This window comes from Heteronotia binoei, chromosome 21 (assembly GCF_032191835.1).
Source record: "Heteronotia binoei isolate CCM8104 ecotype False Entrance Well chromosome 21, APGP_CSIRO_Hbin_v1, whole genome shotgun sequence".
NCBI classification, from domain to species: Eukaryota; Metazoa; Chordata; class Lepidosauria; order Squamata; family Gekkonidae; genus Heteronotia; species Heteronotia binoei.
The window spans coordinates 3675734-3699100 of NC_083243.1; the positions used below are offsets into that span (position 1 = coordinate 3675734).

At 49.6% G+C, this 23367-nt stretch overlaps 1 protein-coding gene across 1 annotated transcript in view; it reads right to left on the reverse strand.

Annotated features, from left to right (window-relative positions):
- The window catches only part of MDGA2 (MAM domain containing glycosylphosphatidylinositol anchor 2), a 713433-nt gene that overhangs the window by 131779 nt on the left and 558287 nt on the right, over positions 1-23367 (reverse strand). The window contains exons 9-10 of the mRNA XM_060261373.1: positions 21021-21320; positions 13123-13196 (exon numbers count right to left, since the gene is read on the reverse strand). Coding sequence (XP_060117356.1) covers positions 13123-13196; positions 21021-21320 — 374 coding nt within the window. The remainder of the gene's footprint in view (positions 1-13122; positions 13197-21020; positions 21321-23367) is intronic.

Sequence of the window (23367 nt, forward strand, 5' to 3'; positions counted from 1 at the left end):
CCCGCTCACCTCACAGGGTGTCTATTGTGGGGGGTGGGGAGGGAAAGGAGATCGTGAGCCACTCTGAAATTCGGAGTGGAGGGCGGGATATAAATCCAATATCATCATCATCGTTATTTATTTTATTTATTACTTTAAATTTCTATCCTGCTCTTTCCGCAAGCGGACTCAGGGCGGCCGACAACATTCATTTTTACAAGTTAAAACCAATAAAACCGAATTAGAATTTAAGATTTTAAAACCATTTTGTGGTGCTGTATCATCATCATCATCTTCTTCTTCTTTGCAAGACTTAATAAATACAGCGGTGTTGATCTCATTTGTTATGAGGGATGGATCCGACAGAAATGTCACCTTGTCGGGTCGGGCCACGAGCATCACGAAATGTAATGCCAGGTAGTAGAGATAGAAACTTTAGAAAGCACCCACACAAACACAAAGATTTAAAATACTTAAGATATGCTTAAAACGCTTGCACTCTTCATCTATCCGGCAGCAGCTCTCCTGAGACTCAGCCTGGAGTCTTTAACAAGCCTTTCCCATTTCTGCTCCAACGGGTGATTCACATCCAAGGCACACAAGCGCATGAAATTGCCCTGTACTGAATTAGACCATCAGTCCACCAAACTCAGACTGGCAGCGGCTCTCCAGGGTCTCAGGCTGAGGTCTTTCACATCACGTCTAGTCAGAGAAGCCGAGGATTGAACCAGGGACCTTCTGCATGCCAAGCAGACGCTCTCTCACTGAGCCACGGCCCCTTCATTGCTGCCTTACATTGAGTCACAGGACTGGCCTGTCAAGCTCACAATTGTCTAGCGGGTAGGGAACATTGCCTCTCCAGATGTTTTTTTGCCTACAACTCCCATCAGCCCCAGCCATTGGCCATGCTGGCTGGGGCTGATGGGAGTCGTAGGCAACAAAAATCTGGAGAGCCGACGTTCCCTACCTCTGGGTGGCTCTCCACAACCTCAGCCTTTTGTCTTACCTACAACCTGTGTATTATGGCCACTATGTGACACAGAGCATTGGACAGGATGGGCCATGGGCCTGATCCAACATAAGAACATAAGAACATAAGAGAAGCCATGTTGGATCAGGCCAACGGCCCATCAAGTCCAACACTCTGTGTCACACAGTGGCAAAAAATGTTATATACACACATACACTGTGGCTAATAGCCACTGATGGACCTGTGCTCCATACACTGTGGCTAATAGCCACTGATGGACCTGTGCTCCATACACTGTGGCTAATAGCCACTGATGGACCTGTGCTCCATATTTTTATCTAAACCCCTCTTGAAGGTGGCTATACTTGTGGCCGCCACCACCTCCTGTGGCAGTGAATTCCACATGTTAATCACCCTTTGGGTGAAGAAGTACTTCCTTTTATCCGTCTTAACCTGTCTGCTCAGCAATTTCATCGAATGCCCACGAGTTCTTGTATTGTGAGACATGGCTTCTCTTATATTCTTATGTGACACAGAGTGTTGGACTGGATGGGCCATTGGCCTGGTTCTACCTTCTGGGGCCACAGAAAACAATTCTACACCATCCTCTATATGACAGTCCTTCAAGTACTTAAAGATGGTGATCATATCACCTCTCAGCCGCCTCCTCTCCAGGCTAAACATGCCCAGCTGCTGGGAACATAAGAGAAGCCATGTTGGATCAGGCCAATGGTCCATCCAGTCCAACACTCTGTGTCACACAGTGGCCAAAAAAATACACACACACACACACACACACACACACACACACATATATCACACACACACATATATATATATATATATATATATATATATATATATATATATATATATATATATATATATATATATATACACACACACACACACTGTGGCTAATAGCCACTGATGGACCTCTGCTCCATATTTTTATCTAACCCCTCTTAAAGCTGGCTATGCTTGTAGCCGCCGCCGCCACCTCCTGTGGCAGTGAATTCCACATGTTAATCACCCTTTGGGTGAAGAAGGACTTCCTTTTATCCATTCTAACCTGACTGCTCAGCAATTTCATTGAATGCGCACGAGTTCTTGTGTTGTGAGAAAGGGAGAATAGTACTGACCTTTACATTACTGACCTCTACATTACACTGTCTGGTTGTTTAAAATGCCTGGTGTCTCTTAGCGGTGTTTTTATTTACACACCCTGCGTAGCAGGCTCAGGGTGGGTTACATCAGAAACTGTACAGTTAAAATAGTTAAAAAACAGATGGCAGTTACAGCATAAAACAGCTAAAAATACCAAGAAGGCCTTCAAACCAGGGGCGGGATTTTAGCAGGAGATCCTTTGCATGGTAGGCCACGCCCCTTTGATGTAGCCAATCCTCCAAGAGCTTACAAAAAAGAGCCTTGTAAGCTCTTGTAGGATTGGCTACATCAGGGGGTGCAGCCTAATATGCAAAAGAGCTCCTGCCAGAATCCCACCCCTGCTTAAAACCAAACTGAAACTGGGCTTAAACAGTCTGCCTGGAGAGTAACGACCTATCGATCCAGAAGCCCGAGCAGATCCTGTTTGCTGGAGTGTTCAAAGGAATGAAGAGGGGGGCGGCCTAGCACCGTGAAGTCTGCCACCTCAACTCAAGGCCTGGCGGAAGTGCTCTGTCTTATGGGCCCTGCGGAACTTGAACGAGGTGTTCTAGGAAGGCACTGGATGCGAGAGGAGGCGGAGGGCATCGCAAAGCGGAGAAAGTGGATTAGAGACAGGCAGAAATGACCCAGATCTGGTCATAGAATCATAGAGTCGGAAGGGACCTCCTGGTCTGGAAGTTATACAGAGGAACACCATTCATTTGTCAGCTCCGAATCCCAAATCCCGAATCCCAAAGGAGAGCCAGCTTGGTGTAGTGGTGAAGTGTGCAGACTCTTAACTGGGAGAATGGGTTTTGATTCCCCACTCCTCCACTTGCACCTGCTGGAATGGCCTTGGGTCAGCCATAACTCTGGCAGAGGTTGTCCTTGGAAGGGCAGCTTCTGGGAGAGCTCTCTCAGCCCCACCCACCTCACAGGGTGTCTGTTGTGGGGGGGGGGGAGGTAAAGGAGATTGTGAGCCGCTCTGAGACTCTTCGGAGTGGAGGGCGGGATATAAATCCAATATCTTCATCTACCTCACAGGGTGCCTGTTGTGGGGGAGGAAGGGAAAGGAGATTGTGAGTCGCTCTGAGAGTCTTCGGAGTGGAGGGCGGGATATAAATCCAATATCTTCATCTACCTCACAGGGTGTCTGTTGTGGGGGAGGAAGGGAAAGGAGATTATGAGCCGCTCTGAAACTCTTCGGAGTGGAGGGCGGGATATAAATCCAATATCTTCATCTACCTCACAGGGTGTCTGTTGTGGGGGAGGAAGGGAAAGGAGACTGTGAGCCGCTCAGAGACTCTTCGGAGTGGAGGGCGGGATATAAATCCAATATCTCCATCTACCTCACAGGGTGTCTATTGTGGGGGAGGAAGGGAAAAGAGATTGTGAGCCGCTCTGAGACTCTTCGGAGTGGAGGGCGGGATATAAATCCAATCTCTTCTTCTTCTTCAAATCCAGTTCTGGATTTTGATTCATAGAGACTTGGGAGCGGTCTATAGTTCTCCCAGGTGAATGCTGAAGCAGGAACAGACGATTCCCCCAGTCCATATTGGATCCAGAAGATCTGGGTGCCAATTTAAAACAGAACTCCCTCTCTCTCTCTCTCTCTCTGTGTGTGTGTGTGTGTGTGTGTGTGTCTGTGGTACATTTGCCAGCCTCCGTGAGTGAAGATGATGTCATTGGATTTATATCCCACCCTATACTCAGTCTCAAGAACAGCTCACCATCTCCTTTACCTTCCCCCTCCCGCAACAGACACCATGTGAGGTGGGTGAGGCTGAGAGAGCTCTCACAGAAGCTGCCTTTCAGGGACAGCTCTGCGAGAGCTCTGGCTGACCCAAGGCTATTCCAGCAGGTGCAACTGGAGGAGTGGGGAATCAAATCCAGCACTCCCAGATAAGAGTCCATGCACTCAACCGCTACAGCAAACTGACTCTGGAGAGACCCGGAGATCTCCCAGAATTATGACTGATTTCCAGCCTACAGAGATCAGTTCTTCTGGAGAAAATGGCGGCACTGGAAGGTGGACTCAATGGCAATGATACACCGCTGAGGCCCCTCCCTTCCCCAGACTCCACCCCCAAATCTACAGGACTTCCCAACTCAGAATTGGCAACCCTAGTGTCCGGAGGGGCACTCCCACAGTCCAATCGGCGGGACTTTCTAGAACTCTCTCCACTCACGGAGCAGTGTGCAAACGCAACCTCAGCCAGCTAGACTGGGATTAAAGAAAATGCTCCTCTACATCAGCGTCAAAATTAAACATTTAAAGTATTAAAAAGAGTTCCTTTCAGGGCAGGGACAGCACGCCGCATCGCTTCAGCTAATGGAGGGCCTAAGGAGACGAGGCATTTACATGTGTAGATTTTCAGGTCACGTCCGTTCGCTTAGGCTCAGAATGTTGCCAATGAACATGGCAGGAGTTTGGTGGGAAAACGGTCACCTTTGCTAAACCCGTCCTCCTCCTCTCCTCCAGCAGTCTTCTTCATGGGGGGTGGGGGGACAGGAAAGGGAAGGGAAGGGGATAAGAGGAAGGCAGCAGAGGACAAGAAATGTCAGGTTCCACTGACGGGGATTGAGTCAGGGGGCATTCAGTGGTCTGGGGATCAAGTCCTATGAAGAAAGGTTAGAACATAAGAACATAAGAGAAGCCATGTTGGATCAGGCCAACGGCCCATCAAGTCCAACACTCTGTGTCACACAGTGGCAAAAATTTTTATATACACGCATACACTGTGGCTAATAGCCACTGATGGACCTGTGCTCCATATTTTTATCTAAACCCCTCTTGAAGGTGGCTATATTTATGGCCGCCACCACCTCCTGTGGCAGTGAATTACCCTTTGGGTGAAGGACTTCCTTTTATCCGTTTTAACCTGTCTGCTCAGCAATTTCATCGAATGCCCACGAGTTCTTGTATTGTGAGAAAGGGAGAAAAGGACTTCTTTCTCTACTTTCTCCATCCCATGCATTATCTTATAAACCTCAATCATGTCACCCCGCAGTCGACGCTTCTCCAAGCTAAAGAGTCCCAAGCGTTTCAACCTTTCTTCATAGGGAAAGTGCTCCAGCCCTTTAATCATTCTAGCTGCCCTTCTCTGGACTTTCTTCAATGCTATAATATCCTTTTTGAGTAGGGTTGCCAAGTCCAATTAAAGAAAAATCTGGGGACTTTGGGGGTGGAGCCAGGAGACTTTGGGGGGTGGAGCCAGGAGACATTGGGGTGGAGCCAAGAACAAGGATGTGACAAGCATAATTGAACTCCAAGGGAGTTCTGGCCATCACATTTAAAGGGACAGCACACCTTTTAGAATTCCTTTCTTCCATAGGAAATAATGAAGGATAGGGGCACCATCTTTTGGGGCTCATAGAATTGGACCCCCTGGTCCAATCGTTTTGAAACTTGGGGGGTATTTTGGGGAGAGGCACTAGATGTTATACTAAAAATTTGGTGCCTCTACCTCAAAAAATAACCCCCCCAGAGCCCCCAATACCAACGGATGAATTCCCTATTATTCCCTATGGGAATCGTTCTCCATAGGGAATAATAGAATGCCCAGTAGACATTTCCCTCCCCCCCCCACGCTTTCTAAAAGGGGGGAGGGCCTCCAAACCAGGGAATCCCCTGCCCCCTCCCTCTCGCTCACACACACACACTCACCAGATCTTCTTCCGGAGAACTCTTGCTGTGAAAGTGAAAGCAAAAGAAAGGGCGGGGCTGTTCTCCCAAGCCCTTCCTGCTCCCTGCCCAGCCTTAAAGGGGCAGACATTTTACAAACGGCTCAGGAGCTCTATAATGAAGCCTACAGGTATGTTCTCCCCCCCCCTCCACCCCCCACCCCCCGCTTCCCACTTCTTGAAGACCGGGAGATGAGGCTGCAAACCCAGGGGACTCCCGCCAGAGCGGGAGGGTTGGGAAGCCTATTTTTGAGGTGCGGCGACCAGAACTGCACACAGTACTCCAAATGAGACCGCACCATCGATTTATACAGGGGCATTATGATACTGGCTGATTTGTTTTCAATTCCCTTCCTAATAATTCCCAGCATGGCGTTGGCCTTTTTTATTGCAGACGCACACTGTTGAAGGAGCCGGGCATGTTTAGCCTGGAGAGGAGGCGGCTGAGAGGTGATAGGATCGCCATCTTCAAGTACTTGAAGGGCTGTCCTAGAGAGGATAGGTGGAATTGTTTTCTGTGGCCCCAGAAGGCAGGACCAGAACCAAGGGGTTGAAATTAAATCAAAAGAGTTTCCGGCTCAACATTAGGAAAAACTTCCTGACCGTTAGAGCGGTTCTTCAGTGGAACAGGCTTCCTCCTGGGGAGGTGGTGGGCTCTCCTTCCTTGGAGGTTTTTAAGCAGAGGCTAGATGGCCATCTGACAGCAATGAGGATCCTGTGAATTTAGGGGGAGGTGTTTGTGAGTTTCCTGCATTGTTCAGGGGGTTGGACTAGATGACCCTGGACATCCCTTCCAATTCTAGGATGCTATGATTCTTCAGGAGGTGGTGGGCTCTCCTTCCTTGGAGGTTTTTAAGCAGAGCCCAGATGGCCATCTGACAGCAATGAGGATCCTGTGAATTTAGGGGGAGGTGTTTGTGAGTTTCCTGCATTGTTCAGGGGGTTGGACTAGATGACCCTGGACATCCCTTCCAATTCTAGGATGCTATGATTCTTCAGGAGGTGGTGGGCTCTCCTTCCTTGGAGGTTTTTAAGCAGAGCCCAGATGGCCATCTGACAGCAATGAGGATCCTGTGAATTTAGGGGGAGGTGTTTGTGAGTTTCCTGCATCTCCTTCTGTGTTTGGAGTGATGTCTGAATCAAGTCACCTCCTCCCCCACCAAGAGATTCTGGGGATAATCTTAAAACACAAGTGAGAATTTTGACAGAGCATCTTCGGAATGAATCCTCGGGATCAGAGGGGGATCGAACCGGTAACCTACTGGATTTCTAGGAACCCAGTCGTCCTAGTAGATTCCGTGGACTCGACTGTTTATCATAAACATTTAAGATCCCAATTCGCTGACTCCGGGCCCTCCGGGCGGCGCATCGTGAAAACAAATAACACAACATGAAACAACAGCGCAAACGCTCGTAAAGTCTTTAAAACCCAAAAGCTGTTTCTAAAAGCCAGAAACACAACTATATTAAAACAGCAGCGGGGCCAAAAAAAAAAAACAACCCACAGTTATTATATTCCCTATAACAATAAACAGACACTTTGGGGTTATTTGAAAGATATTGTTTTAGAAGAGGATCTTGAATTAGGAACTCATTGCTGATATCAGCAAAAAAAAGGGTTTTCTTTTCACTGGAAATCTCCAATGGAGCTGTCGTTAAATGCATGGAATAAATGAGTCCAAACCACAGAACTGTTAGCTGAATGGCTGTACCACCCACAGGAGAGATGACGAAGATATGCAGAAGGCAACTGTGCTTACGAATATAGCAATTTCCAAGATAACACTAAAACAATGTACTTGACCTTCTTACACAGTGGCCAGCCAGTTCCTCTGGAGAGCCAACAACAGGGTCGAGAGGTTGAGATCTTCCCCTGAGAAAAACCTCAGAAGAGCCCTGCTGGGTCAGACCAGGGTGGGTCCATCTAGTCCAGCATCCTATCTCACACAGAGGCCAACCAGTTCCTCTGGAGGACCAATAACAAGGCATGGAGGTTTAGGCCTACATAAGAACATCAGAAGAGCCCTGCTGGGTCAGACAAGGCAGGGTCCATCTAGTCCAGCCTCCTGTCTCACACAGTGGCCAACCAGTTCCTCTGGAGGGCCAACAACATGGCAGAGAGGCCAAGGCCTTCCTAAGAACATCAGAAGAGCCCTGTTGGGTCAGACCAGTGAGGGTCCATCTAGTCCAGCATCCTGTCTCACACAGTGGCCAACCAGTTCCTCTGGAGGACCAATAACAAGGCATGGAGGTTTAGGCCTACATAAGAACATCAGAAGAGCCCTGCTGGGTCAGACAAGGCAGGGTCCATCTAGTCCAGCCTCCTGTCTCACACAGTGGCCAACCAGTTCCTCTGGAGGGCCAACAACATGGCAGAGAGGCCAAGGCCTGTATAAGAACATCAAAAGAGCCCTGCTGGATCAGACCAGTGTGGGTCCATCCAGTCCAGCCTCCTGTCCCACACAGGAGCCAACCAACAGGGCAGAGAGGCTGAGGCCTTCATAAGAACATCAGAAGAGCCCTGCTAGATCAGACCAGTGAGGGTCCATCTAGTCCAGCCTCCTGTCTCACACAGTGGTGGCCAATCAGTTCCTCTGGAGGGCCAACAACATGGCAGAGAGGCCAAGGCCTTCTTAAGAACATCAGAAGAGCCCTGTTGGGTCAGACCAGTGAGGGTCCATCTAGTCAAGCCTCCTGTCTCCCACAGTGGCCAACTAGTTCCTCTGGAGGGCCAACAACAGGGCATAGAGTCCAAGGCCTTCATAAGAACATCAAAAGAGCGCTGCTGGATCAGACCACTGAGGGCCCATCCAGTCCAGCATCCTGCCTCACACAGAGACTAACCAGTTTCACTGGAGGGCCAGCAAAAGGGCATAGAGTCCAAGGCCTTCATAAGAACATCAGAAGAGCCCTGCTGGGTCAGACCAGTCAGCGTCCATCTAGTCCAGCCTCCTGTCTCACACAGCAGCCAACCAGTTCCTTTGGGGGCCCAACAACAGGGCAGAGAGGCCAAGACCTTCCCCGAGGTTTCCTCCTGGCTCTGGAATTCAGAGGTGTAGTGCCCTGAACGTGGAGGTCCCCCTCAGACATCATGGCTAGTATCGCTAATAGATTTAACTTCCACAACTCTTTCTAATCCCCCTTTAAAGCTGTTTATTGTTGCGGCCATTACAGCATACTCTGCCAGCGAATTCCACATTTTCATTCTTGCTGTGTAAAGTGGGATTTCCGATTAGCAGTCCGGAGCCTACTGCTCATCAGATTCAATGGATGCCCTCGAGTTCTAATATTTTGGGAGAGGGGGGAAAAAAAAAAAGTTCTCTTCATCAACTCTCTCTGCCCCACGCATAATTTTATAAACCTCTATCATATCCCAATTGGATGTAGAGGTGTAAGTGCTTGGACTCTTATCTGGGAGAACCGGGTTCGATTCCCCACTCCTCCACTTGCACCTGCTGGAATGGCCTTGGGTCAGCCAGAGCTCTGGCAGAGCTGTCCTTGAAAATGCAGCTTCCGTGAGAGCTCTCTCAGCCCCACCTACCTCACAGGGTGTCTCTGGTAGTGGGGTGGGGGAGGTAAAGGAGATTGTGAGCCGCTCCGAGATTCAGATTATAGCATGGGATATAAATCCAATATCATCATCACCTTCTTCTTCTTCCCCCCTCCTTATTTGTTTCCCCCCTCCCAGACTCTTCAGCCTTTCCTCCTAGGAAAGGAACTCCAACCCCCTAGTCATCTTGGTGGCCCTCCTTCATAATTTTTCTCAGGGCTTTTTGGGTAGAAAAAGCCCGGCAGGAACTCATTTGCATATTAGGCCACACTCCCTGACATCAGTCTTCTATTGCACATTGTAGAAAAAGTCCAGAAGGAACTCATTGCATATTAGGCCACACCCCCTGACTCCAAGCCAGCCGGAACTGCTTTCCTGCTAAAAAAAAAAAGCCCTGCTTTTTCTAGTTTTGCAAACTCTTATTGGAGATATAAGAGCCCCGTGGCGCAGAGTGTTAAAGCTGCAGTCCTAAGCTCTGCTCACGACCTGAGTTCGATCCCCGGTAGAAGCTGGGTTTTCAGGTCGCCAGCTCGAGGTTGACTCAGCCTTCCATCCTTCCGAGGTCGGTCAAAGGAGTCCCCAGCTTGCTGGGGGGAAAGCGTAGACGACTGCGGAAGGCAATGGCAAACCACCCCGTAAAAAGTCTGCCGTGAAAACATTGTGAAAGCAACGTCACCCCAGAGTCATAAACAACTGGGGCTCGCACAGGGGGCCTTTCCTTTCCTTTTCCTTTCCCCCTGTAGACAGAGCCCCATGGTGCAGAGTGTTAAAGCTGCAGTACTGCAGTCCTAAGCTCTGCTCACGACTTGAGTTCGATCCCAGCGGAAGCTGGTTAAGTTAGCCGGCTCAAGGTTGACTCAGCCTTTCATCCTCCCGAGGTCGGTCAAATGAGTCCCCAGCTTGCTGGGGGTGGAAAGCGTAGAGGACTAGGGAAGGCCATGGCAAAGCACCCTGTAAAAAGTCTGCCGCGAAAACGGTGTGAAAGCAACGGTCACCCCAGAGTCGGAAACGACTGGTGCTTGCACAGGGGACCTTTCCTTTCCTTTCTCTTTGGAGATACGGTGACCAGGAGTGTATCCCAAATGAGTCTGCGCAACAGATTTCTATAGGGGCATTACAACAGCAGCTGTTTCATTATCGGTCCTTTTCTTGATAATCCCTAACGTGAAGTTTGCCTTCCTCGCCACGACAGCACACCGGATTGACACTGTCATTGAGATATCCACTACGACCCCAAGATATTTTCCCCTCTCCGTGATATCACAAGGAAAGGACGGTCAAACAGAAACAAAATAACCAAAGGACAGGCAGGGACTCCTTCAAAACTGCCGTTCCGTGTGCTGAAAAAAGCCTCTATTTGAAATTTTTAGAAAGCTTTTTTGGCCCATTATGAGAAAACTGCGGGGGGGGGGGGAGGCTTCTATTATTATGATTTTGTTTCTATGATGCCAAAGAGTGCATTTGTACACTTTGGCGACACAGATCAAAGACAAAATAGAAAGTCCTTCAAAGCCGCCTTTTGTGTGCGGAAAACACACACACATGTACCGTATATTTCGGTTTTCTAGCTTTCTGGCAACACAAAGGGCTAGTTGGGAAGCAATTTCTGTTATTTCTCCCCCACCACCCACCCCAGTGTTTCAAATGAGCACAATCATGTTTGCCTAAAGGATAAACACACACAGATTCCTACAACATCAGCCCTCTGATCACTGGAAAACATACGTTTCCAGTTCTCAGGCACACAAGAGGGCTACAACCACCTCGTGTGCTTTCATTTTAAGAACATAGGAAGAAGAAGAAGAAGAAGAAGAAGATATTGGATTTATATCCCGACCGCCACTCTGAAGAGTCTCAGAGAGGCTCACAATCTCCTTTCTCCTCCCCCCCCCCAACAGACACCCTGTGAGGTAGATGAAGATGTTGGATTTATATCCCGCCCTCCACTCCGAAGAGTCTCAGAGCGGCTCACAATCTCCTTTCCCTTCCTCCCCCACAACAGACACCCCGTGAGGTAGATGAAGATATTGGATTTATATCCCGCCCTCCACTCCGAAGAGTCTCAGAGCAGCTCACCATCTCCTTTCCCTTCCTCCCCCACAACAGACACCCTGTGAGGTAGATGAAGATACTGGATTTATATCCCGCCCTCCACTCCGAAGAGTCTCAGAGAGGCTCACAATCTCCTGTACCTTCCTCCCTCTCAACATGCACCCTGTGAGGTGGGTGGGGCTGAGAGGGCTCTCACAGCAGCTGCCCTTTCAAGGACAACCTCTACCAGAGCTGTGACTGACCCAAAGTCGTGCTAGCAGGTGAAAGTGGAGGAGTGGGGAATCAAACCCGGTTCTCCCAGATAAGAGTCCGCACACTTAACCACTACACCAAACTGGCTCTCCATAAGAACATAAGAGAACATAGGAACATAAGAGAAGCCATGTCGGATCAGGCCAATGGCTCATCCAGTCTAACGTTCTATCAAAACGTGGCCAAAAAAACCAGGTGCCATTAGAATGTCCGTCAGTGGGGCCAGGACACTAGAAACCCTCCCACTGTGCCCCCCCCCCGCCCCGAGCACCAAGAGTACAGAGCATCGCTGCCCCAGACAGGGAGTTCTAACAATACACCGTGGCTAAGACCAAAGATGCACCTCTGCTCCAGATGTTGATCCAACCACTCTTAAAGCTGGCTATGCTTGCAGCCACTACCACCTCCTGTGGCAGTGAATTCCACATGTTAATCACCCTTTGGGTGAAGAAGTACCTCCTTTTATCCGTTCTAACCCGACTGCTCAGCAATTTCATTAAGTGCCCCCCCCCGAGTTCTCGTATTGTGAGAAAGGGAGAAAAGGACTTCTTTCTCTGCTTTCTCCATCCCATGCATAATTTTGTAAACCTCTATCATGTCACCCCGCAGTCAACGTTTCTCCAAGCTAAAGAGCCCTGAGCGTTTTAACCTTTCTTCATAGGGAAAGTGTTCCAACTCTGGGGCAGTGAATTCCACGTGTTAATCACCCTTTGGTGAAGAAGGATTTCCTTTTATCTGTTCTAACCCGACTGCTCAGCAATTTCATGGTGTGTCCATGAGGTAACCGAGCATTTTAAAAAAATGTTTTCTTAATTTTACTGATGTCTTTCAAGCTCCCACAGAGTTCCCAGGCCTTGGACTGACCAAGAAAGAGTTTCTGGGTACACATAACAACTGGATGGTGTCTGATTAAAGATACTTCCGTGTCAGCTCTGGGTCGTCTGCTGCTATTGGGACTGTGAGGGCAGAAGCTCTATCAGCCAGTTTGGTGTAGTGGTTAAGTGTGAGGACTCTTATCTGGGAGAACCAGGTTTGATTCCCCACTCCTCCACTTGCACCTGCTGGAATGGCCTTGGGTCAGCCATAGCTGTCACAAGAGTTGTCCATGAAAGGGCAGCTGCTGTAAGAGCTCTCTCAGCCCCAACCACCTCACAGGGTGTCTGTTGTGGGGAAGGAAGGGAAAGGAGATTGTGAGCTGCTCTGAGACTCTGAGATTCAGAATTAAGGGTGGGATATAAATCCAATATCATCTTCTTCTAAAAAATCTGGTTAAAAAACATTCAGAGAATAGGATGGGGTATGAATCTAATATAATCTTCTTCTTCCAGTTTGGTGTAGTGGTTAATTGCTCGGACTCTTATCTAGGAGAACCGGGTTTGATTCCCCACTCCTCCACTTGCAGCTGCTGGAATGGCCTTGGGTCAGCCATAGCTCTCTTATCTGGGAGAACCGGGTTTGATTCCCCACTCCTCCACTTGCACCTGCTGGAATGGCCTTGGGTCAGCCACAGCTCTCTTATCTCGGAGAACTGGGTTTGATTTCCCACTCCTCCACTTGCAGCTGCTGGAATGGCCTTGGGTCAGCCACAGCTGTCGTATCTGGGAGAACCGGATTTGATTCCCCACTACTCCATTTGCACCTGCTGGAATGGCCTTGGGTCAGCCATGGCTCTTATCTGGGAGAACCGGGTTTGATTCCCCACTCCTTCACTTGCATCTGCTGGAATGGCCTTGGGTCAGCCATAGTTGTCCTTGAAAGGGCAGCTGCTGTGAGCATCTCTCAGCCCCACCCACCTCACAGGGTGTCCCCTGTGTGTGGGGGGGGGGGGAAGGTAAAGGAGATTGTGACCACTCTGAGACTCTGAGATTCAGAGTATAGGGTGGGATATAAGTCCAATATCATCGGCATCATCGCCACCACCACCTTCTTCCTCTCCTCGTTCTTCTTTCAAGATATGAAGTGAATCCCTTTTCTGGGCCTCGCTGCTTGGGATGGCTCACAGTGCCCATTAGGCAGCGAATGCATTGTTGCCCTTTGGAAAACTAGTTTCAGCATTTGCAGGCTGAGGGAAATCCTGCCCTCTCCCCCTCCCATCACCCCCGCCGGAGCTGAGGTACTCCTCCCATGCAGCTTTCCACACTGGCAAGATCCCAGAAGTCAAAACGGAACAAGCCAACTCGACGTGTAAGATTTATCAAAGTACCAAAGACGATTAAACAACTGAATCATCACAAAGCATTCTCGATATCTACTTACTCTTTGCTCAGAGATTACTTTTTGCAAGGGAAGGGAAGGCTAGCTAAGCAAGGGGTTATAGTCTTTCTCCTGGCCTGGATGGCCTAAGGACAGCCTGAACTCATCAGATCTCAGATGCTAAGCAGGGTCGGCCAAACACAGAGCCAGTTTGGTGTAATGGTTAAGTGCGTGGACTCTTACCTACCTGCCTACCTTAGGGACCGTCTCTTCCCATATGTCCCCCAGAGAGTACTGCGATCTGGCTCTCAAAATTTGCTCGTAATCCCCGGGCCAAAGGAGGTCTGCTTGAAGTCAACCAGGGACAGGGCCTTCTCAATCACAGCCCCTTGCTGGTGGAACCAGTTACCGGAAGAGGTCAGGGCCCTGCGGGATATTGGACAGTTCCGCAGGGCCTGTAAGACAGCCCTCTTCCGGTTGGCTTATAACTGACCGGCACCAAAATACTGAAGGAAGTCCATAGATAGCACACTGTTGGATTGATGTATTGGTATTAAAGTTTTAATTATGTAAACTGCTATTGTATTTTTTGTATTTTAATGCTATTGTATTTTAATTCTGAATTTTATTGTTAGAACTTTTATGCTGTGAGCCGCCCTGAGCCCGCTTTGGTGGGGTAGGGCGGGATATAAATCAAATAAAATAATAAAATAATAAATAAATAAATAAATAAATAAATACATACATACATACATACATACATACATAAATACCTGGGAGAACCGGGTTTGATACTCCACTGCTCCATTTGCAGCTGCTGGAATGGCCGTGGGTCAGCCATAGCTCTCACAAAGTTGTCCTTGAAAGGGCAGCTTCTGAGAGAGCTCTCTCAGCCCCACCCACCTCACAAGGTGTCTGTTGTGGGGGGAGAAGATATAGGAGATTGTAAGCCGCTCTGAGTCTCTAATTCAGAGAAAAGGGAAGGAAAGATCCCCTGTGCAAGCACCAGTCGTTTCCAACTCTGGGGTGACGATGCTTTCGCAACGTTTTCACGGCAGCCCTTTTTACGGGGTGGTTTGCCATTGCCTTCTGCGGCCATTACACTCCCCCCCCCCCGCCCAGCAAGCTGGGTACTCATTTTACCGATCTCAGACAGATGGAAGGCTGAGTCAACCTGGAGCCAGCTACCTGAACCAGCTTCCGCTGGGATCGAACTCAGGTCGTGAGCAGAGAGCTCCGACTGCAACACTGCAGTTTTACCACTCTGCGCCACAGGGCTCTTACCTCAAGAGAGAAGGGTGGGGTATAAATCTGCAGTCTTCTTCTTCCTTGGATGAGAGTTCACCAAGAAGTCCAGGGTTGCTATGGGGTCACCGTAAGTCAACTGCGACTTAATGGCAGCTCCCACTACCACTTTTTTGTATCTCATTTCTTAGAGTGTCTTTGGAAAACTGTTAACAGGTATCAGCGTGTCAAGAGTAGTCAGACCTTTAAGACAATTCTGCTTAGAAGGCCTCCTCTGATCCTGTGGAACCACTGGAATCTGTCAAACAGTTAAAACAGAACATCTCCTAATTAGCAGCACTTGAACAGACTAATCTGCTATTCCAGGGGTGGCCAATGGTAGCTCTCCAGATGTTCTCTGCCTACAACTCCCATCAGCCCCAGCCATTGGCCATGCTGGCTGGAGCTGAAGGGAGTTGTAGGCAAAAAACATCTGGATACCTACCGTTGGCCACCCCTGCTATAGAGGATGGTGTGGAATTGTTTTCTGTGGCCCCCAGAAAGTAGGACCAGAACCAATGGGTTGAAATTAAATCAAAAGAGTTTCCGGCTCAACATTAGGAAGAACTTCCTGACCGTTAGAGCGATTTCTCAGTGGAACAGGCTTCCTGGAGAGCTGGTTTGGTGTGGAGAGCTGGTTTGGTGTAGTGGTTAAGTTTGCGGACTCTTATCTGGGAGAACCGGGTTTGATTCCCCACTCCTCCACTTGCACCTGCTAGCATGGCCTTGGGTCAGCCATAGCTCTGGCAGAGGTTGTCCTTGAAAGGGCAGCTGCTGTGAGAGCCCTCTTCAGCCCCACCCACCTCACAGGGTGACTGTTGTCGGGGAGGAAGGTAAAGGAGATTGTGAGCCGCTCTGAGACTCTTCAGAGTGGAGGGTGGGATATAAATCCAATATCTTCTTCTTCCTCAGGAGGTGGTGGGCTCTCCTTCCTTGGAGGTTTTTAAACAGAGGCTGGATGGCCATCTGACAGTAATGTGGATCCTGTGAATTTAGGGGGAGGTCTTTGTGAATTCCCTGCATTGTGATGGGGGTTGGACTAGATGACCCTGGAGGTCCCTTCCAACTCTATGATTCTATGATGGACCTTTGTTCCATATTTTTATCCAGTCCCCACTTGAAGGTGGCTATGCTTGTGGCCGCCACCACCTCCTGTGGCAGTGAATTCCACATGTTAATCACCCTATGGGTGAAGAAGTACCTCCTTTTATCCATTCTAACCCGACTGCTCAGCAATTTCATTGAATGCCCACGAGTTCTTGTATTGTGAGAAAGGGAGAAAAGGACTTCTTTCTCCATCCCATGCATCATCTTGTCAACCTCTATCATGTCACCCCGCAGTCGACGTTTCTCCAAGCTAAAGAGCCCCGAGCGTTTTTAACTTTTCTTCATAGGGAAAGTGTTCCAAACCCTTAATCGTTCTAGTTGCCCTTTTTCTTATTTACCCAGCAAGCAATTAAAATGTGTTATTCCACGAGGAAGAGGGCGGGCGAAAGTTGAATCCGACGGCATTGCCCAGAGAGAAGGCACCGTGCCCTCTGCCTGCAAAGCCCAACTTTAAAGGCATCCCTGAAGTGTCTTTAGTGCACGAAGAGTCTGTTTTGGAAGAACATCTTGACTGGTGATTTGTGGGATTGACTTAATCGGCTCTGAGGCCTGTCTGTTGTGCAGGGCTCCTCAAACGTTTCCCCATTCCCCCGCCCCCCTTCCCACCCGCCTGTGCTCCACTGGAGTCAGAGCGGAGTGGAAAGAAGAGAGGATCAAGGGTCTGATGCACCCCTCAGGGAGAGAGAGGAAACTGCGTTGTAATGGGTGCCAAATGGCCAGGGGATGAGAGAGGAAACGATTAAACGGAGGCTCAGCTCCTAGCCGGCGGGACGCTAATGGTCCCAGAAGCTACTCTTTGCTGAGGCAATTTGGGCTTCACAACCACGAGAGGGAGTTAAACACAACAACTGCCTTGTCAAAAAAAAGAGAGATCGTTGGTAGATCGTTGTTGATGGTGCAAAGTCCCTCCCGTGGGTGAAAGGGGTGCTCCCCGAGAATTTGTGTGTCCTCATCCTTAAGAAAGACAGCTGCAGAGCTTTTTCCTGTGAAAACAAACTTCCTCCAAGATTTCAGGGAAGAAGGGATGCTTAGTTCTAAAGGTAAACAAGGTCAAGGTGGTCCCCAGTGCAAGCACCAGTCGTTTCCGACTCTGGGGTGACGTTGCTTTCACAACGTTTTCGCGGCAGACTTTTAATGAGGTGGTTTGCCATTGCCTTCCCCAGTCATCTACGCTTTCCCCCCAGCAAGCTGGGGACTCATTTGACCGACCTCGGAAGAATGGAAGGCTGAGTCAACCTCGAGCCAGCTACCTGAAAACCCAGCTTCCACCAGGGATCGAACTCAGGTCGTGAGCAGAGAGTTTAAACTGCAGTACTGCAGCTTTACCACTCTGCCTGCACCACGGGGCTCTTTTAATCTTAGGAAAAGGAAAGGAAAGGTCCCCTGTGCAAGCACCAGTTGTTTCTGCCTCTGGGGTGATGTTGCTTTCACAACGTTTTCGCAGCAGACTTTTGACGGGGTGGTTTGCCATTGCCTTCCCTAGTCATCTACCCTTTCCCCCCCCAGCAAGCTGGGGACTCCTTTGACCAACCTCGGAAGGATGGAAGGCTGAGTCAACCTCGAGCTGCCAACCTGAACCCAGCTTCCTCCGGGATCGAACTCAGGTCATGAGCAGAGAGCTCAGACTGCGGTACTGCAGCTTTACCGCTCTGCGCCACGGGGCTACTTACCTTCTCAGAACTGCTTCCTGTCTCCAAATCGCCTTTTCTCTCTTATCTGGAAATGCCTGCCCCATGTTGTTTGGCCCTAGGCCTCCGATTCAGCAGGAGCTCACAGGAGCACAGCTCCTGAACCTTTCTGGGGGTTCCCCCTCTTCCTCCCTACCTCCCTTGTCCATTGAATAGGAGGTGCAGCTGCATAACAATCCCTGGATTAGGAGAGCGGGCAGCCAGCCAGCCACCAGGGGCTTTGCCACGCCCACAGCAGCCGTCATTAACCGCTGGAGAAGCCCGCCCCACCCTTTCTCCGCTACTTATTTTGAGTGGTGGGGGGCTTGCTGGCTTTTTGATTGTGGGAGGGGCGAGGGCACGGAGAGCCCCAGGTGAGCGAGGCCTGCTTGGGCTGGCCAGATCTCTAGCCAGCCCAAGCAGGCCTCGCTCGCCCGGGGCTCTCCTTTCTCGCGTCGGGTTCCTTTCGGCTGGGGGGAGCGGCATATGCTAATGAGTTATGCTGATGAGCTCCACCACCTATTTTTCTCCAAAGGGATCCCTGTTTGGCCCTAAATAGCTGGGTGTCTTCATATGCAAAACCCAGAGCACACCACAGCAGCCCCCTGTTGTCAGACTCTGTTCATTGATACTCTTCTTGAATACTGATCACTAACCATATTCATTAATAAAGATATATGCTTACTAACCCCTATGAGTAGAGTCACAAAGGGGGGGGGGGGCAAGTAGGGGATAGCCCAAAAGCAGCTTCCCAGGAATATCAAAGGTTGTTAGGCAGTCTTTGAAGTAGAAAGCGCCGGGCAGATTCTCACCTCCCCCCTAGAAGCAGCGAGGACATCCTCGCCGGGAAATGTAACCCCCAACTGTAGAAGATAAGGGGGGAGCCGTGCGAAATGTCTCACCTGCAAAGACAGCCTTTGTTTTGGGCGTTGGGGTAGATGCGAACGCTTTGATGTGTAACGTTAAACGCCAATGACTCGACCTGCTAGCCGTCAGTTCCAATGTCTTTCATGCTGAAGTAACTTTGGAGAAAACCATAAACGCAACTTTGTTTCAAATAACTAAGTCGGCTCATTTTGGGAACTTCAATGAACCTTCGCGGACACCTTTGGCAAACAAAGCCTCCCTCTGCACAGATGCCATCTTCACAAAGACGAGTGGCCTAGTCCAACATGGCTTCTCGTGTTCTTATGTGACACAGAGTGTTGGACTGGAGGGGCCACTGGCCTGATCCAATATGGCTTCTCTTATGTTCTTATGTGACACAGAGTGTTGGACTGGAGGAGCCACTGGCCTGATCCGACATGGCTTCTCTTATGTTCTTATGTGACACAGAGTGTTGGACTGGAGGGCCACTGTCCTGATCCGACATGGCTTCTCTTATGTTCTTATGACACAGAGTGTTGGACTGGATGAGCCACTGGCCTGATCCAACACGGCTTCTCTTATGTTCTTTTGTGACACAGAGTGTTGGACTGGAGGGGCCATTGGCCTGATACAACAGGGCTTCCCTTATGTTCTTTTGTGATTGGATTGGATGGGCCATTAGCCTGATTAGCCATTGGCCTGATCCAACATGGCTTCTCTTATGTTCTTTTGTGACACAAAGTGTTAGACTGGATGGGCCATTGGGCTTCTCTTATGTTCTTATGTGACACAGAGGCCGTTTTCGCACTCACGTTTTACTGGCGCCACGACCCTCCTGACGCCGGCGAATCTGCATGGATTTCGCACCAGAAGCGCCGGCGCACGCAGAAGCGCCGGCTACTTCCGTCGCTAAGCCAGCGCAAACGGAAATCGCAAAGATGCAGGAAAACGTTTGCGCTGGCTTAGCGACGGAAGTAGCCGGCGCTTCTGGTGCGAAATCCATGCAGATTCGCCGGCGTCAGGAGGGTCATGGCGCCAGTAAAACGTGAGTGCGAAAACACCCAGAGTGTTGGACTGGATGGATCATTAGCCTGATCCAACATGGCTTCTCATATGTTCTTCTGTGACACAGAGTGTTAGACTGGATGGGCCATTGGGCTTCTCTTATGTTCTTATGTGACACAGAGTGTTGGACTGGATGGGCCATTAGCCTGATCCAACATGGCTTCTCTTATGTTCTTCTGTGACACAGAGTGTTGGACTGGATGGGCCATTGGCCTGATCCAACATGGCTTCTCTTACGTTCTTATGTCTGGGGTAGTGATGCTCTGTATTCTTGGTGCTTGTGGGGGGCAACAGTGGGAGGGCTTCTAGTGTCCTGGCCCCACTGATGGACAGCTCCCCCAGATAAGAGTCCGCACACTTCACCACTACACCAAACTGGCTCTCCTTTTTTGAAGAAGATATTGGCTTTATATTCCACCCTACACTTTGAAATTTTGGGGAGTTTTGGGTTAGAAGACGATGACTGCAGATTTATACCTTGCCCTTCTCTCTGAATCAGAGACTCAGAGTGGCTCACAATTTCCTTTATCTCCTTCCCCCAAAACAGACACCCTGTGAGGTGGGTGGGGCTGAGAGGGCTCTCACAGCAGCTGCCCTTTCAAGGATAGAGGCTCAGAGCGGCTCACAATCTCCTTTTCCTTCCTTTCCCACAACAGACACCCTGTGAGGTGGGTGGGGCTGAGAGGGCTCTCACAGCAGCTGCCCTTTCAAGGACAGAGTCTCAGAGCGGCTCACAATCTCCTTTCCCTTCCTCCCCCACAACAGACACCCTGTGAGGTGGGTGGGGCTGGAGAGGGCTCTCACAGAAGCTGCCCTTTCAAGGACAACTCTGCCAGAGCTCTGGCTGACCTGAGGCCATTCCAGCAGGTGCAAGTGGAGGAGTGGGGAATCAAACCTGGTTCTCCCAGATAAGAGTCTGCACACTTACCCACTACACCAAACTGGCTCTCGCCTTGTAATATTGAAAATGTGTAATGAATCTGTATTTGTAGAATCTTCCATGAAACACAAAATTGGCTTATAATAGTGAGGCTGCTTTTCGCTGAGGGTTTTTCCCCCTGATTCCCTGCGCCACCTGGGGATTGGCACCCCTACACACAAAAGAGAGAATCAGCTATACCCAAGAACACCACCGCCTTATCATCGGGTGCCCCATTCCATGTGCAGTTTGCACTGAACAGAATGGGAAAAACACAAAGCCCACTGAGAAACAGCATTTCCAAGGAAAGCTCACCTGTAACGAGGAAACTGCACCTTCCGGCTCCGGCCTCGTTGATGACGTTGCAGTTGTAAACCCCGTAACTGTCCCTCGAGAGGCTCCGGATGGTGTACTCCGTGGAATCCTGTGCGTCAAACTGTCCCGTTCGAAGCAACTTATTGCCCAGCCGCCACTCAAAAGTCAAGACCCGGGTGGGGTAAGCTCTCAGCACCCGGCAGCTCATGGTGACGCTCCGGCCTTGGCCCTGTCGGATCTCGAGGAATGTCGGCTCAACAGCGGGTGGATCTGAAAGACATAGGAGAAAATGGCAGTGTAAGAAAGGGGTTGCAAATACAGTGGAAGACTGAACCAGGATGCAAGATGATGAGCCTGACAGGCTGGAAGACTGGGCTAAAATCAATAAAATGAATTTTAACAGGGATAAATGTAAAGCTCTGCATTTAGGTAGGAAAAATCCAATGCATGGTTTGAGGATGGGGGAGACTTGTCTTAGCAGTAGTCTGTGCAAAAAGGATCTAGGGGTCTTAGTGGATCATACGCTGAACATGAGTCAACAGTGTGATGCGGTGGCTAAAAAGGCAAATGCAATTTTGGGCTGTATCAACACAGATATAGTGTCCAGATCACGGGATGTGTTGGTATCGCTTTACTCTGCTCTGGTAAGACCTCATCTGGAGTATTGTATTCAGTTTTGGGCACCACATTTTAAGAAGGATATAGATAAGTCGGAATGGGTCCAAAGGAGGGCGACAAAGATATTGAGGGGTCTGGAGACCAAGTCCTATGAGGAAAGGTTGAAGGAGCTGGGGATGTTTAGCCTAGAGAGGAGGCGGCTGAGAGGTGATAGGATCACCATCTTCAAGTACTTGAAGGGCTGTCCTATAGAGGATAGCGTGGAATTGTTTTCTGTGACCCCGGAAGGTAAGACCAGAACCAACGGATTGAAATTAAAGCAAAAGAGTTTCCAGCTCAACATTAGGAAGAACTTTCTGACCGTTAGAGCGATTCCTCAGCGGAACAGGCTTCCTCGGGAGGTGGTGGGCTCTCCTTCCTTGGAGGTTTTTAAACAGGAGCTGGATGGCCATCTGACAGCAATGAAGATCCTGTGAATTTGGGGTAGGTATTTATGAGTTTCCTGCATTGTGCGAGGGGTTGGACTAGATGACCCTGGAGGTCCCTTCCAACTCTGTGATTCTACGATTCTAAGATGTTGCGCCACGGATCTCAGAACCTGGGGGCGGGGCTCATATGGGGAGAGGGGATCTCATATGAGAAGCAGGCTGTCTTCTCCCCCTGCCCCTGGACTCCTCTTCACATCCACCTAAACTGTCCTCTGAAATCCTTGGAAACAGAGAATGGAAGGAGGGATATGACTGTAGTTTATTCCAAGGTTTATTGTATGCATCCCCTTCCTTTAACTCCGTTGCTCGCTGCCTTTATAATCTACTTTCTGCATTATGGTATGTTGGATCCCCAACTTATTTGAGCCTCTGGGCACCTTTGGGTTTCCGACACAGCAGAGTGGGCACAGTCACAAAATGGCTGCTGCAGGAGACGGAGCCAGCCACAAAATGGCTGCTGCAGGAGACGGGGCCAGCCACAAAATGGCTGCTGCAGGCGGCGGAGCTAGTCACAAAACGGCTACTGCAGTTTACCTCCTGCCACACCACAAAAATCCTTGTGCTGTGGGAGCAGTTGCTGCGAAAACAGCGTTTCTTTTAACAACGTCTCCACAGGCAATCAAATCTCCAATGGCCAATAGGCCATCTGGGCTTGCCCACTTTCTAGAAACACGTAAGAGTTCGAGAGTCGGAAATGACCATAGAGACCATCTAGTCCACCCCCCTGCTCCATGCAGGATCAGCCTCAAGCATCTCGGACAAATAATCATCCAGCCGCGTTTTGAAGACTGCCCATGAAAGGTGTCGCAGGATTATTTATGTACACCTCACTGTACCTTCAGTAACCGAAAGTGAAAGAATTTTCAGAAGGCGAATACATGCACACTAAGAAGTTTCAAAACCATATAGAGAAACTTTATTAGACTCCAAGTTTCTTCTCTGGAGAAAGCTTAAAATATAGGCAGAAAGGCAAAGCAATTAGATAACGTTAGTACTAGGGTTGCCAATCCCCAGGTGGGAGCAGGGGATCCCCCGGTTTGGAGGCTCTCCCCCCGCTTCAGGGTCGTCAGAAAGCAGTGGGGGGGGGGGAGGGAAATGTCTGCTGGGAACTCTATTATTCCTTATGGAGATTTATTCCCATAGAAAACCATGGAGAATTGATCCACGGGTATCGGGGGCTCGGGGGGGGGGCTGTTTTTTTGGGTAGAGGC